The following is a 12977-nucleotide window of genomic DNA, read 5'->3' as shown; positions in this document are numbered from 1 at the left end:
AACTTAGAAAATTGTTGTTGGGCCCAAGAGCACCTACAATTTTGTAAAGGAATGAGGACACACCAATATGCCATCAAGACACACGCGCACCGCCGTCGTCTGTCTGGCTCGGCTCAGTGCGGTCCAGTCTACATGAATTAATTTTTTTGGAACCCGAAATAGTGGAAATTGACCAAGTGAAAAAACGGCTAGTTTGACTGGGCCGGTTCCACTCTCCCACGATTTTTTCCCATGATTTTTCTCTCTCTCAGTTGAATCCTTTTCCTATAAATAGAGTGCTTCAGTTCGTTTGCAACGAACTCCAGAATTCACATTCGAATTCTTTCTTCTCTCTCTACTCTGTTTCATCTCTAAATTTTCTTTTTTGATTCTCGACTGGATTTATTTCAGATACTGCAATTGGTTCTTATACCATCTTTGAAGGTGTATCACTTCGACCGATTCATCACAAGTGCAAGTGTGAATCGTATTTCTTGACCAAGTTGTTTTATCCTGGAGGTGTCATGGGTTTTTAAGAGCTGCTTTGCATAATTTTGGTAGTACCGCGAAACGTTTTAAAGAAAGCGTACCGATCTACTACTTAGCCAATAATTTCCTCCGTCGCATTATTTTCTAAAATCGAAAAAACAACAATAAGTTAAAGAGCTCTTACCAGCCATAAATTTGGAAGCCTTCAGTGCTGAAATAGAAATATGGCATTGAAGGTGGGGACATCACTGTTGTGTTTAGAAAATTCAAAAGTCAAGCTACTTCCATTTAAGGCTCCAAATGGAGAAGGAATGAGCCATCTATACATTTTGTTGCGGCTAAACAAACACATTTTCCTTGTATTTTTTCTTTTGTGTACGTGCAGGAACTGAATTATACTACTAACTTAAATATCCTTTTAACTTTAAGCCAATTTTTTAGTTTTGGTTATTATTCTATTTTTGAGTTTTGACCCTTTATGTGCTTATATATGCTTAAGATATAAACTTTATATTTTGTATTTATAATAACTGGTAAAACAATCATCTTGTCCTTGGCATTTTTACCCTTTATAGTAATTTGACACTTTCTTTCCATCATTTTATAGCTCGGAAACACATACTATATTTTGACTCGATTCGCGTGAATTTAAATATCGTTTTTATGTCCTTTCGTAGTATTATGCCAGTAGTATGTGTTTATTTCAGGTACTTAGTGGTTTGAGGCTCATGCGCAATAAAACGGTGAAATACGACGAACACGAGAAGAGTTTGCAAGGTTTTTATCGTCATGAAGGACGTCACCAGCCCAGGAAAGTCAGCCTGTCACCAAAAGTCAACAAAATGAAGAAGAGTTGCCTAAAGGGGTGCATAAAGAAGCTCTTTTAAAGTCAAAGTGTTGTCTAAAAAGAAAGCGTTGTTTAAAGGGGTGAATAAGAAAACGTTTTTAAAGTCAAAGCGCTGCCTAGATGGGACATATAGCAGCGCTTTTACATTAATCCAAAGCGTTGCCTTTACTTATAGCAGTGTTGGTTTAGGAAGCGCTTTAAAGTGCTGTCTATGGCTAAAAAAAGCGTTGTCTATGTGCTTGTTTGGCATAGTGAGTGAAGAATATCGAAACTTACAAAGTTATCAAGCTAAGAAGTGGTAAGGAGTGTGAAGCCTCCTTACAAAAAGATGTTGAGACCAGTGGAGTCCTTCTTGTGCAGGGCAACCCTGAAGAAAAAGAAGTATCTGCCGAGGAACCGTCCTCAATGAAAACCAAGGAAGACAGAACTGATGCATCTGAAACTGGCAACACTTTTGAGTCAGTTAAGCAACTTGAAGTCGTGCCAGAGCTAGTCAGAAAAAGAAAGTTTGTTCAAGAAAGACCACCACCTCCTTTTCCTCAAAGGATTAGGAAGGCAAAATAAGAGCAACGGTTTGGCAAATTTATGGAGATACTCAAGCAGCTTCACATCAACATACATTTAATTGAAGGCATTGAACAAGTGTCAAACTATTCTAAATTCATGAAAGCCATGCTTACTAAAAGAAAAAGAGTGGGATAGTTTGCCACAGTTGCACTCACCCAAGAGTGTTGAAAGACTGAGTCTTTTTATACATAGTCATTTTCAAACGTGGTTGTTATCATTCTCTGTCGGATCTTTGATTAAAAATTCTAGACTATTACGGTAAAAACAACATATTTGCCTTTAACTACTTCCACCGATTATTTACTCAAATGAGAACTGTCTTTCTATTATAAAAATAACTTAAATAAATTTATTCGTAAATGTTTTTCGTGAAAAGTATTTGTATTATAAATGGTTAAATATGTTAGTGGTCCCTATAAATATGACATTTTTCACTTATAGTCCCTACAAAAAATTTCATCGAATTTTGATCCTCACAAAATTTTCCGTCACGAGTTTTGGTCCCTCTCGTTAGATTACTCTAACGGAGGCTTACGTGGCACACCACGTGTCACGCCACGTCAGTAACAGCAACATTAAAGAAAAAGAGACAGATTGCGGGAGTTTTAAACCTCCTTTAAATAACTTAAAAAACAATAATTTTTTACAATTTCTATCAAAATTAAAATAAATTAGCATTCATAATTATTTTTTATAATTATTATAAACATGACCAATAAATCAATAAAAAAATATCATTGAAAGATATAAATTATGAGTGAGACAATTATTTATCTTTTATCAAATTAATCAAATTACTAAAGTCTTAGTCACCTTTCTTATTTTTTTTTTGTTTATTTTATTTATCTAGTATTGTTCTAGCTATATATATTTTTAGGTGAATTCTAAGGTGAGAGTTCAATTAAGTCCCTCCCCGGTCGAACATTAAAAAAAACACCGTTAGATTTAATTGATGGGTTAGATTTATTTTTAAAATTTAAAAAATAATTGTATCTTTCCACACACAATTTCACTCTATCTTCTTTTCCATTTATCTCTCCAACTCATCCAAAACCTTCTTGAGAGAACAATTCTATTTTTTTTAATTGGTTCTCTCCAACTTAACAAAATTCAGAGATATTTATTGAAAAATTAAACATTTAACATAAAGAAAATGAAGAGAGATAGAAGGAGTTGTGTTGACAATGGTTTCGGGTGCAGTTACCTTGCATAGATAAAAATCTATGCACCATGCATAGATTATTATGGACCCTTGGATCATTGGATCAAATTCTAGACATCAATTGTTATTACTCAATACTCAATACTCACCACTCAATACTTAATACTCAATACTCAATACTGGACTAAAAACATGATCCAATGACTTATGTAGGCTTATGCATGGTGCATAAGTAAAATCCTTATGCATATTAGCCAAAGCCAATGGTTTCTTTGTATGTACAAGAGCAGTTAAGCAATAGGAAAAAATTGTGATTTATGATATATCAATAACTTTTACAGTAATTTTTAATTCCTATAAATATTTTTTTTTAATAAGCAATTGATTGATAAGCTCGCACTAGGGGTGCAACCCTTACAAAAACAAGGCACTATGGAATGCGATTGTCGGATAAAGGAAGTTTAAACCATTCATAATAGTTTGGTTTAAACTTAGTATATCCACAATACAACCATCTCCAAGAAAGAAAGACTATGTTAGTACAAACCACATCAAAACTAAACACCTCCCCCCTAAATATCATGGCATTCCTCATAAGCCAAAGACTCCAAATAGTAGCTACCCAAACGAAATTAATTGTGATTCTACGCTTGCTACACTTCACCTTGTCTTGAATAACTTCGAAACAAAACAAGTCTTCCACATTGATCTCCTCCGGAATACCGAGCCAAAAAAAGACGTGGTTCCAAACCGCTTTCACCTCTTGACAATTAAAGAAAAGATGGGATGAGGATTCAAGAGAAGAGCCACACAACACACAATTCGGACACGAAACAAGAGCAACTCCTCTTTTCAACAATTGATCTCTAGTAGGAAGCCGATCAATAAAGAATCTCCAAGCAAAGACCTTGATCTTAGGCGGGAGTTTGAGATCCCACATCACTTTTAACGAATTGATCACTTGATAATCCCAAGCAATTGATTTGGCACTATCAATCGCGAAAGTAATGCTCGCAACGGTGAACACGTTGTTATCGTCAATGGACCACAAGAAGGTGTCGCGGTCATTCACGCTAGGAATGAAATCATGAAAACGGTCGCAAAACCGGGCCCAGCTGCTGCCGCGGCTGTGACAGAGAAACCGTGGGTAGAAACGGCTGTAAAGAGGTCGTCTAAGTCCCACCTTGAAGCTCCGCCGTTCCACTCTAAGACCTCCTCCACCGTACAAAGCTTCTTGGTTGATAATTCGTACAAATCCGGGAATTCCAAGCAAAGAGATTGTTCACCCAACCACCTATTATGCCAAAAGAGAATTTCCTTACCATTCATGCAAAAACATTTGAAACATCCGGAAAAACCGTTGTCGATTATGTCATCCAACACATTGTTCTTACACATATCTCTCCACCAAATGGTATCGTCGCTTCTATGCAAAACACCCCCGGTATCTTGAATCCTAATTTTAGGACATAAATACCTCACCTTGATAAATCTATTCCATATGGCTTCGTTATCATGAAGGATTCTCCACTTCCATTTCAAGAGAAGCGCGTTATTCATTTCTTTAATATCTCTAACCCCCAATCCACCCTTCGCCTTAGGCTTACACACCACCTCCCATTTAACCCAATGAATACACCTTTTATCAAGCCTACCGCTCCATAAAAACTCGCTTTGAATTTTCCTAATTTCTTTGGCAATTTTTCCGGGGATCTTGAAGAAAGAGAGAGTAAAAATAGGAATTGAGTACAAGACCGAATTGATAAGCGTGACTCTACCTCCCATTGAGATATTTCTACCCTTCCATGAGGAGAGTCGCCTCCTTATGTTCTTAACCACATCCAACCATACTTTCTTCCTTCTAGGATTGTCCCCCACCATTATTCCAAGAAATTTGAAAGGAGTCGCCCCTTTCTTGCAAGATAGAAAAGTCAAGGCGGCATTAATGTACCACTCTCCAACATTTACTATAATGTTGCTTTTGGCAAAATTAATCCTCAACCTGGAAACCAATTCAAAACCTCTCAAAATCACCTTCATATTCCAAATGTTGTCGCAAGTCGCTTCGCCTAAAAGAATAGTGTCATCCGCAAATTGAAGGATGTCCACACTATCGTTCTCCCCGTACATAAATGGCTTGAAATTCCCCATCTCTACCGATTTCTTCACTAAAGCGGTCAAACCTTCCATGGCAATCACAAAGAGGAAGGGAGACAACGGATCACCTTGTCTTAAACCTTTGTGAACCTTAAACTCTTTAGTTGCACTTTCATTAACCAAAACGGACATGTGGTTGTTAAATATACATGCTTCCATCCACCTCATCCACCTCACACCAAAACCCATCCGCACCATAGTTTCTCTAAGATATTGCCAAGATACGGAATCATAAGCCTTTTCGAAGTCCACCTTAAGCAAGAGACAACTTCTCTTCTTCCTTCTCGACCAATCAATAATTTCGTTGACCAAAAGAACACCATCCATCATGTTTCTACCCGGGACAAAAGCGGTTTGGTTGGTAGACACTAGACTTGCAATAACCTCCTTTATTCTAGCCGCTAGAATTTTTGCAATAATTTTGTAGATACTACCCACCAAACAAATGGGTCGAAATTCCCCTAAAGATTGAGGATTGTTGGATTTTGGGATCAAAGCAATGAAAGATGAGGTGATAGATTTCACAAGAGAACCTCTAAGATAAAAATCATTGCACATCTTCAAAACGTCAACCCGAATCACAACCCAAAACTTCTTGAAAAATTCAAGAGAGAACCCATCCGGCCCGACACTTTTGTTACCATCACACGCCCAAATAGCCTCCTTGATTTCCAACTCCGTAAACGGCCGCTCTAAGCTCAATCCCTCCGATACACTAAGGCTCTTCAAATCCAATCCGCTAATGTTCGGCCTATCCTCCTCCGATTCCTCGAAAAAAGACTTGAAGTGGTTGAAAGTGAAATCTTTGACCTCATTAACATCTTCAAGTACACCCCTACTAGTCAAAAGAGAACACAAAGAATTCCTCCTTCTTCTCTCTTTAAGGGAATTATGAAAGTATCTTGTGTTGCAATCACCTTCGGCAAGCCACAATTGTCTCGATTTTTGCCGAAGAAAACCTTCCCATCTTACAGTGACTACAATTTTTCTATCAATTTCTCTTCCCATATGCAAAGTAAGAAGACATGTTTGCTTTACATTTTTTAATGAATCATGAGTTTTCATTTTGCAGCCGTTTCATATAGCATATACTAGACATATATTAACATGATAATACATGATTAACATCATCAATAGGCTAAATGAAGAAGAGATGGAGTAAAATTGTGTGTGGAAAGATATAATTGTTTTCTATATATTAAAAATTAATCTAACCCATCAATTAGATCTAATGGTGTCTTTTTAATGTTTCACCGGTGAGGGATTTAATTGAACCCTCACCTTAGAATTCACCATATTTTTATTCATTAATGAATTTAACTTAATATTTTTTTGCATAATTTATATAAAATTAATATAAATTAGTACTCCTAATAATTTTTTTATAAAAATTATAAACTTGACAAATAAATCAATAAAAAATATCATTGAGAGATATAATTTATGGGTGGGACAATTATTTATCTTTTATCAATTAATCAAATTAATTTTTTCTATTTAATAAAATAAATGATAATAAATAAAATAATAATTATTATAAAAACTATATTTAGAAGAAATGCATGTCATTAAAAAATTAAGTAAATTAGTATTTTGTTTAAATTTGGCAACATAAAAATAAAAAACAATAATACATTAACTATAGTTTTTTACACATTAAATTTTTAACCCTTATATAAAAATAATTGTTTGCCACAATTCAATTAGTAAGTTTTAATTTTTATATTTAATTAAAAATCAGAATCATTACATTATTATAAAAATATATAGGGACAAATGAGATTTAAAAATTGTCTTTACAAATGTCTTGGTATAGTGATATATCAAGCAATATTAAGATTTAAAAAACAGTTATAAATATTGTCTATATTAAATGGAAACTCATTGTATTGTATCTATATCAAGCAAAAAAGAGTATTCAAAGAGGATTTAAAATTCCAGCAATCTGCTTCTTTTTCTTTAATTCTGTCTTTGTCTGACGTGGCGAGACGTGTGGCATGCCACGTAAGCCTCCGTTAGAGTAATCTAACGGGAGGGACCAAAATTCATGACGGAAAATTTTATGAGGACCAAAATTCGACGAAATTTTTTGTAAGGACTAAAAGTAAAAAGTGTCATATTTATAGGGACTAAAAACTTATTTAACCCTATTATAAACGATAAATAAATTGTTTATCAAACAAGTATAAATTATTTAACAAAAATTAATATATTGAGAGAAAAGACAAATCAAACTGAAGAAAAGAAATGACTTAAGGTGTGAGCGATGCTTGATGATTTTGACGAGTATTGTAGGTTGAGTGCAAATGGTCAATAAGTTTAAAATTGTGATAAGTAGATTATATACATGCTTGATAAATTTCTTCTCTATAAAGAATGAATTCATTTTATGTTAATATTTTCTTTTCCGTTTTTATCTTTAACAAATTTAACCCAAGCTCAAGAATTAAGAATCTGTCGAACGGCAATTCAGTAGCACTAATATCTGTGGACATGATAATTTCTCAGATAAATATTTCCAAAACTTTTGTTGCTTGTCGATTTGCCGCTTCAACAGACATGACTAGTGTGTCGAAGACTGGGTCTTTTCATTCTTAGTCATTTTTAAATATGGTTAATATCATTCTCTGTCAAATCCTTAATTCGGTTAAAATTTCTAGGCTAACACGGTGTAAACAACATATTTGCCTTTAACTAATTTCACAGAGATTTACTCGAATGAGAACCATCTTTCTATTATAAAAATGATTTACATAAATTTATTCGTAAGTGTTTATCGTGATAAGCATTTGTATTATAAACGACAAATAAATTGTTTATCAAACAAGTATAAATTATTTAACAAAAATTAATATATTGAGAGAAAAGACAAATCAAACCGAAGAAAAGAAAAAGTGTTGTGAACACATGTATCAAAGTCCCAAGAATTACATATCAATCTTGAGAGAAATTTCACTAAATCAAGGCAATTTTGCCAAATAAATTTAAAGAAAATTTTGAGAAACAGAAACAAATCTTACATGTATGAATCAAATACCTCACAAATCTATTTCAACTCAAGAAGTTCACTTAATACATATGTTGAAATTTTTTTATTCATGCAAACACATAAAATATAATCACCGGCCCATCATGTCAAACAATACTTGGATTCAGAGAAGCATACTGAAGAAGCTCAACATCATTCTCAAACTTAGCCATATTCTTCTCTTCCAAGTTCACAATTGCTTCAATCCCATTCCCATCTTTTGTTTCCATCAGAAATATTATATTCCTCATAGAGCAACAAAAGGTGGTCACCCATGCTGGTTTTCCCCACCCAAAATTTACTTTATACATTCCAAACCGACACCAACTACTGAATAAAAACAAATCATTATCTTCAGTATGAGCTGTCTCATTAAGATTTTTCGATCTCTCATAAATTAATGAAAATTTGTGCTTCTCTTTTCCTCCAAAATTTTCCAGAATAACATCACAAAATTCAGATAATCCTTCTTTAATTTTGAATACTAAATCCTGTAACTCCATTTTCTCCTTATCTATGGACAAACCAAAGAACCAAGCAAAGTTTCCTATGCGCTTATCAGACAACGGAGGAACCATTCGTTTGCGAAGATCCACAACCATGTTGAACGATGCTGTCTTGAAATTTAATCCGCTTGTTAAAACCGCGCGTTTGTAAATCAATGCAGTAACAACTTGTACGCGTGTGAGAGAAAAACCAACAGAATTTCTTACCATTTCCTTGAGGGAGTTGATCTTTGAGGCTTCAAACAAAAACCTTTTACTCACAACTTTGTTGTCTTTCACAAACTCAATTTCTGGGAAAATAGGTATATCTCTCTGAGGAAAAACTGAAGCTCCTCCATCAAGTAACGGAGAGGGTAATACTGATAACCCTAACCCTAACCTTTCATCTTGTTCTACTTTTTGGTTGATGATGGCCCAATCATTCATGAAGTTGAAAAGAGTGGAAGCATCGCCAATTTTGTGACTCATGCAAATACTTATCGCGATTCCTCCACAGGCAAAACAATTGATTTGAATGAATATTAGTGACGCGCTCCAATCCATGTCTTTCCATTGTAATTCGTCGGGAAACAAAGGGTTTAGCAATATTTCTGTGGGATTTTGAAGGATACATGATAGTTTGTTTTTTGTCTTTGCAACTAGAAATGACACACCTAGATCATTACATTCGATGATAGTTTTATCATTCAGCCTGCCGGCAAAATGATAGTATTTGGATAGAGTATGAGATAAGGATTTTCGAAGTTGTGATATTTTAGAATTTTGGTCGGTATTCTGGTTTGGATTGTAAAAGAAAATTACAGGCACATACTTATGAAAAACTATGTTGTCTATGAAAGAAAGTGGATACATACGGAGGTGAGAAGGAGTTGGTGACGAAGGTTTAACGAGTTCTTTAGAAAGAAATTCCATTTCCATTGTAATTTTTTTGGGGAATGTGGATATGTATATACTGTGCATTGCCATCCATGACTATGGCACAAGAGTTTATATATGAATGCTAGCTATTGCAAGATAATCATTAGTATGAAGTTGTTGTTTTTTTAAATGAGTAAAATAGAATTAAGGGGTATAATATTGCATCATGGATCACCATTAATCACAAACTTGTTATTTATTAGAGTAATGCTACTTTGACATCAAAATATGACAAGAAATACTACACCGAATACACTACTCACTGTATTTAAATAGTGAACAGTGTTTTTTATTAAAATAATATTATTTTTAAAAAATGGTTTTTTTTAAATAATTTTTTTAAAAAAATGATTATAATTATTATTTTTTAAATTATTTTATTTTATAACACAAATATAAGAATGTGTCGTTAACCAACTTCACAACTATATTAACCATAAAATTGTACATCATTAATCCCTTATTTTACTTACAATTTATTAATCACTTTCACTATTTAATTAACCAATTAAATACATACTATTAAGCATGTTCTGACACTTATTTTCCTTTTCTTACTTATTAAATATATTTTCTTTTGCTTAAAAAAAATTGTTAAGTTGGACATGTGCGCAAGGGCTTTTGATTAATTTGTAAGTTGTTACATGTGATTGATTGACACATTAATCACTATTATTAACTTCCACATATTAGTAAAAGAAATAAAAAAAATTCACATAACTCCCTATTGTTAACTTTTACATGTTGTGTTTTTTAAAATTAAATTTAAATAATAAACATTGCTTTCATATTTTCACTGATGCACAATAAAAAAGCAGATAGACAACAGGTGATGGGTCTTGTGTGTGACAGAAAGGTTAAAGACATGGAAGCCTTATAGAAACAGTTAAGTCAACTTATTATTTAAACTTATCTCCAAAATTTGCTTCTTAGAAAACTAAGATATTAAAATGGTATTCTTACACTAATTGTGACATTTATACCAGAGTTTATACGATTTTGTTTTTTTATTATATTTAATAATTTTTTTTTTCTGACATAAATAAACACATACACACATACTCAAGCTGTATTTTAGACGGTGTAACTTAAGGATACGTTGTTTGATTTTTGGTATCAAAATGACAATCCTCTTAAATGCATGTTTGGCAATGATCACCGCAAATTTTGATACTTTTTCTAAAAATAAGTATTATACACTCTCTTTTTTGTCAAATGTTATATTTTAATACATATATCATGTGAAATGTGATTTAATTATTTGTGTTGACAGAGTGGTTAAGTGTCATTCTTCCAATCTTAGTGGTTACACAGGATCAAATTACATTGAGGCAAAAATTTATAATTTAAATCCCTTTTCACAATTTTTGAAAAAAATATCTGACAAAATCCCCCCAAACTTCAACTAAATGACATTCTCATCCGTCTCATCTATCCCTCACGGAAATAATTTGACACCCCTACTTTAAACATTTGCAATTTTTTGATACAAACAAATTAGAAGAAAGTGAATGATGGATTCATCATTATTAAAGGAGAAAGGACAAGTAAAAGAGAAATTAACTCTCTTATGATCAAGAATTAGCATTAATTAATGGGAAATGCTAACGAGTGCCCCAGGGGCACTTGTTAAGAGTTTAAAAAAAGTAAATAATACTGATATTTAATGTTTTAGAAATGGAAATAATTGACTTTTTAAAGAATAACAAAGTTTGTTTTATTGAAATTGCTTGTATTCAATGTATTGGATATTGAAATAAATCATTTATTTAAGGAATTTTTTTTATATGAAATGCTTAAAGAGTGCCCCTGGGGCACTCGTTAGCATGACCCTTAATTAATATAAGATGAATATAATTTAGAATAATTAAATATTTCTTATACTTTTTATATTTGAAAAAAATGTACGTTCATTAATTTTTAGCTTTAAATATAACCAAATTTAATGTGAATAAAAATTATTTATGCATTAATTATTTAATGTTGTTAATAGACAACAATTTATTTAAAGATAAATTAATAATTTTATTATTTCTTTTACATAAAAAATTCACAACTGCGATCGAGAGTGGGTTGAAACTACTTGATGCTAGAACTGACTCTCGAACCAAACTAGTGGTGATAAGACGCTTGCGGAAAACAATAGGATTTGCTATCACATAAATTCAATGAATATATCTCATACTATATTCATCTACCAATTCCAAAATAACACCAACATCCATGCTACTTGAAATTCACAACCTAGGCTACATGGCCTTTAAACAACATATCCAAGATATCAAACAAATACATCCAAAATATTCAACAAAACATAGAAATAGAAATATCCAAACATAAGCATAAGTCTAAAGAAACCCCCCCCCCCCCCCAAGTGTTACATGATCAGAGCATATGATTCGCTACCTAATCAAACAACAAACTCGGAAGCTCTTCGGCTAAACCTCGAACAAGCTACTACGTGTCTGAACCTGCACATTACCAACAAAGGGCAACATTCAAACAAAAGGGTGAGAATTCAAATTATTATAGAAAACATAATAATGGGAAACGCAAAACAAAACCAAGCAATACATTTCACAATTCATCACTCTTCTTGAAACATGCTTTCATATCCATATATTAAGATTAACATGTTTAGAATCAACCAACCAAATTCTATCATACAAGTAATCATATCCAATTACCAACTCAATAATTGTAATCCAATAATGAAATATCATAAAGTATACAATTATTACTTCACAAATTTCCACATACATGCATCAATCAACAAATAATCATTCCACACAAACATATTACAAATCACACCAAAACATAATTCACACCGACACGTGCGACTCAAATGTGACTCTATGCAATATGCATGTGGATCCCTCTGTTATCATTTTCGGCAAGCCGATTGTCATTCTCTACAGACTAGATAACCACCTCAAAGCTCCATTCGGCGTTAAGCTTTCAAATCTCATTCGGAGTTAGATTTGGGACAAGTAAATAATCTTCGCGAGGTTACCCAACATTTCCACTTTCAAAGACTCATGTTTGTGTACGTATGCACTAAAACAAGACTCATGCATTTAAGACGATCTCTCTATCTCTTAAACTACATAATCACATCTTTCCAACGTTGCACAATATTACACAACATGACATTCAATCCAAATCCTCAAGCATCAATTAGCATATAGAAATTCAATTACATTATTCATGATTATCACGTCACATAATACATCTAGGAATATTGGTCACAATCTATTCATCCATAACATACATACATAATTATATATTATTCTCAATTAACATCATAATTAATTCAACAAGTGC

General features: G+C 33.0%; 2 protein-coding genes across 2 annotated transcripts; both read right to left on the bottom strand.

The window, feature by feature from the left end:
• Positions 1–3474: 3474 nt before the first annotated feature.
• Positions 3475–3984, bottom strand: LOC131605852 (uncharacterized). The gene has a single exon (XM_058878156.1). The coding sequence runs from the start codon at positions 3982–3984 to the stop codon at positions 3475–3477; it is 510 nt and encodes a 169-aa protein (XP_058734139.1).
• A 4082-nt stretch (positions 3985–8066) lies between these two features.
• LOC131607967 (stemmadenine O-acetyltransferase-like) lies at positions 8067–9677 on the bottom strand. Its single transcript, XM_058879908.1, has one exon. The coding sequence runs from the start codon at positions 9651–9653 to the stop codon at positions 8337–8339; it is 1317 nt and encodes a 438-aa protein (XP_058735891.1). The 5' UTR covers positions 9654–9677; the 3' UTR covers positions 8067–8336.
• Between the last annotated feature and the right edge of the window lie 3300 nt (positions 9678–12977).

This window comes from Vicia villosa, linkage group LG5 (genome assembly GCF_029867415.1).
Source record: "Vicia villosa cultivar HV-30 ecotype Madison, WI linkage group LG5, Vvil1.0, whole genome shotgun sequence".
Lineage (NCBI taxonomy): Eukaryota > Viridiplantae > Streptophyta > Magnoliopsida > Fabales > Fabaceae > Vicia > Vicia villosa.
Note: the sequence above shows the minus strand (reverse complement) of the source record. Positions and strands in the feature narration are given on the sequence as shown.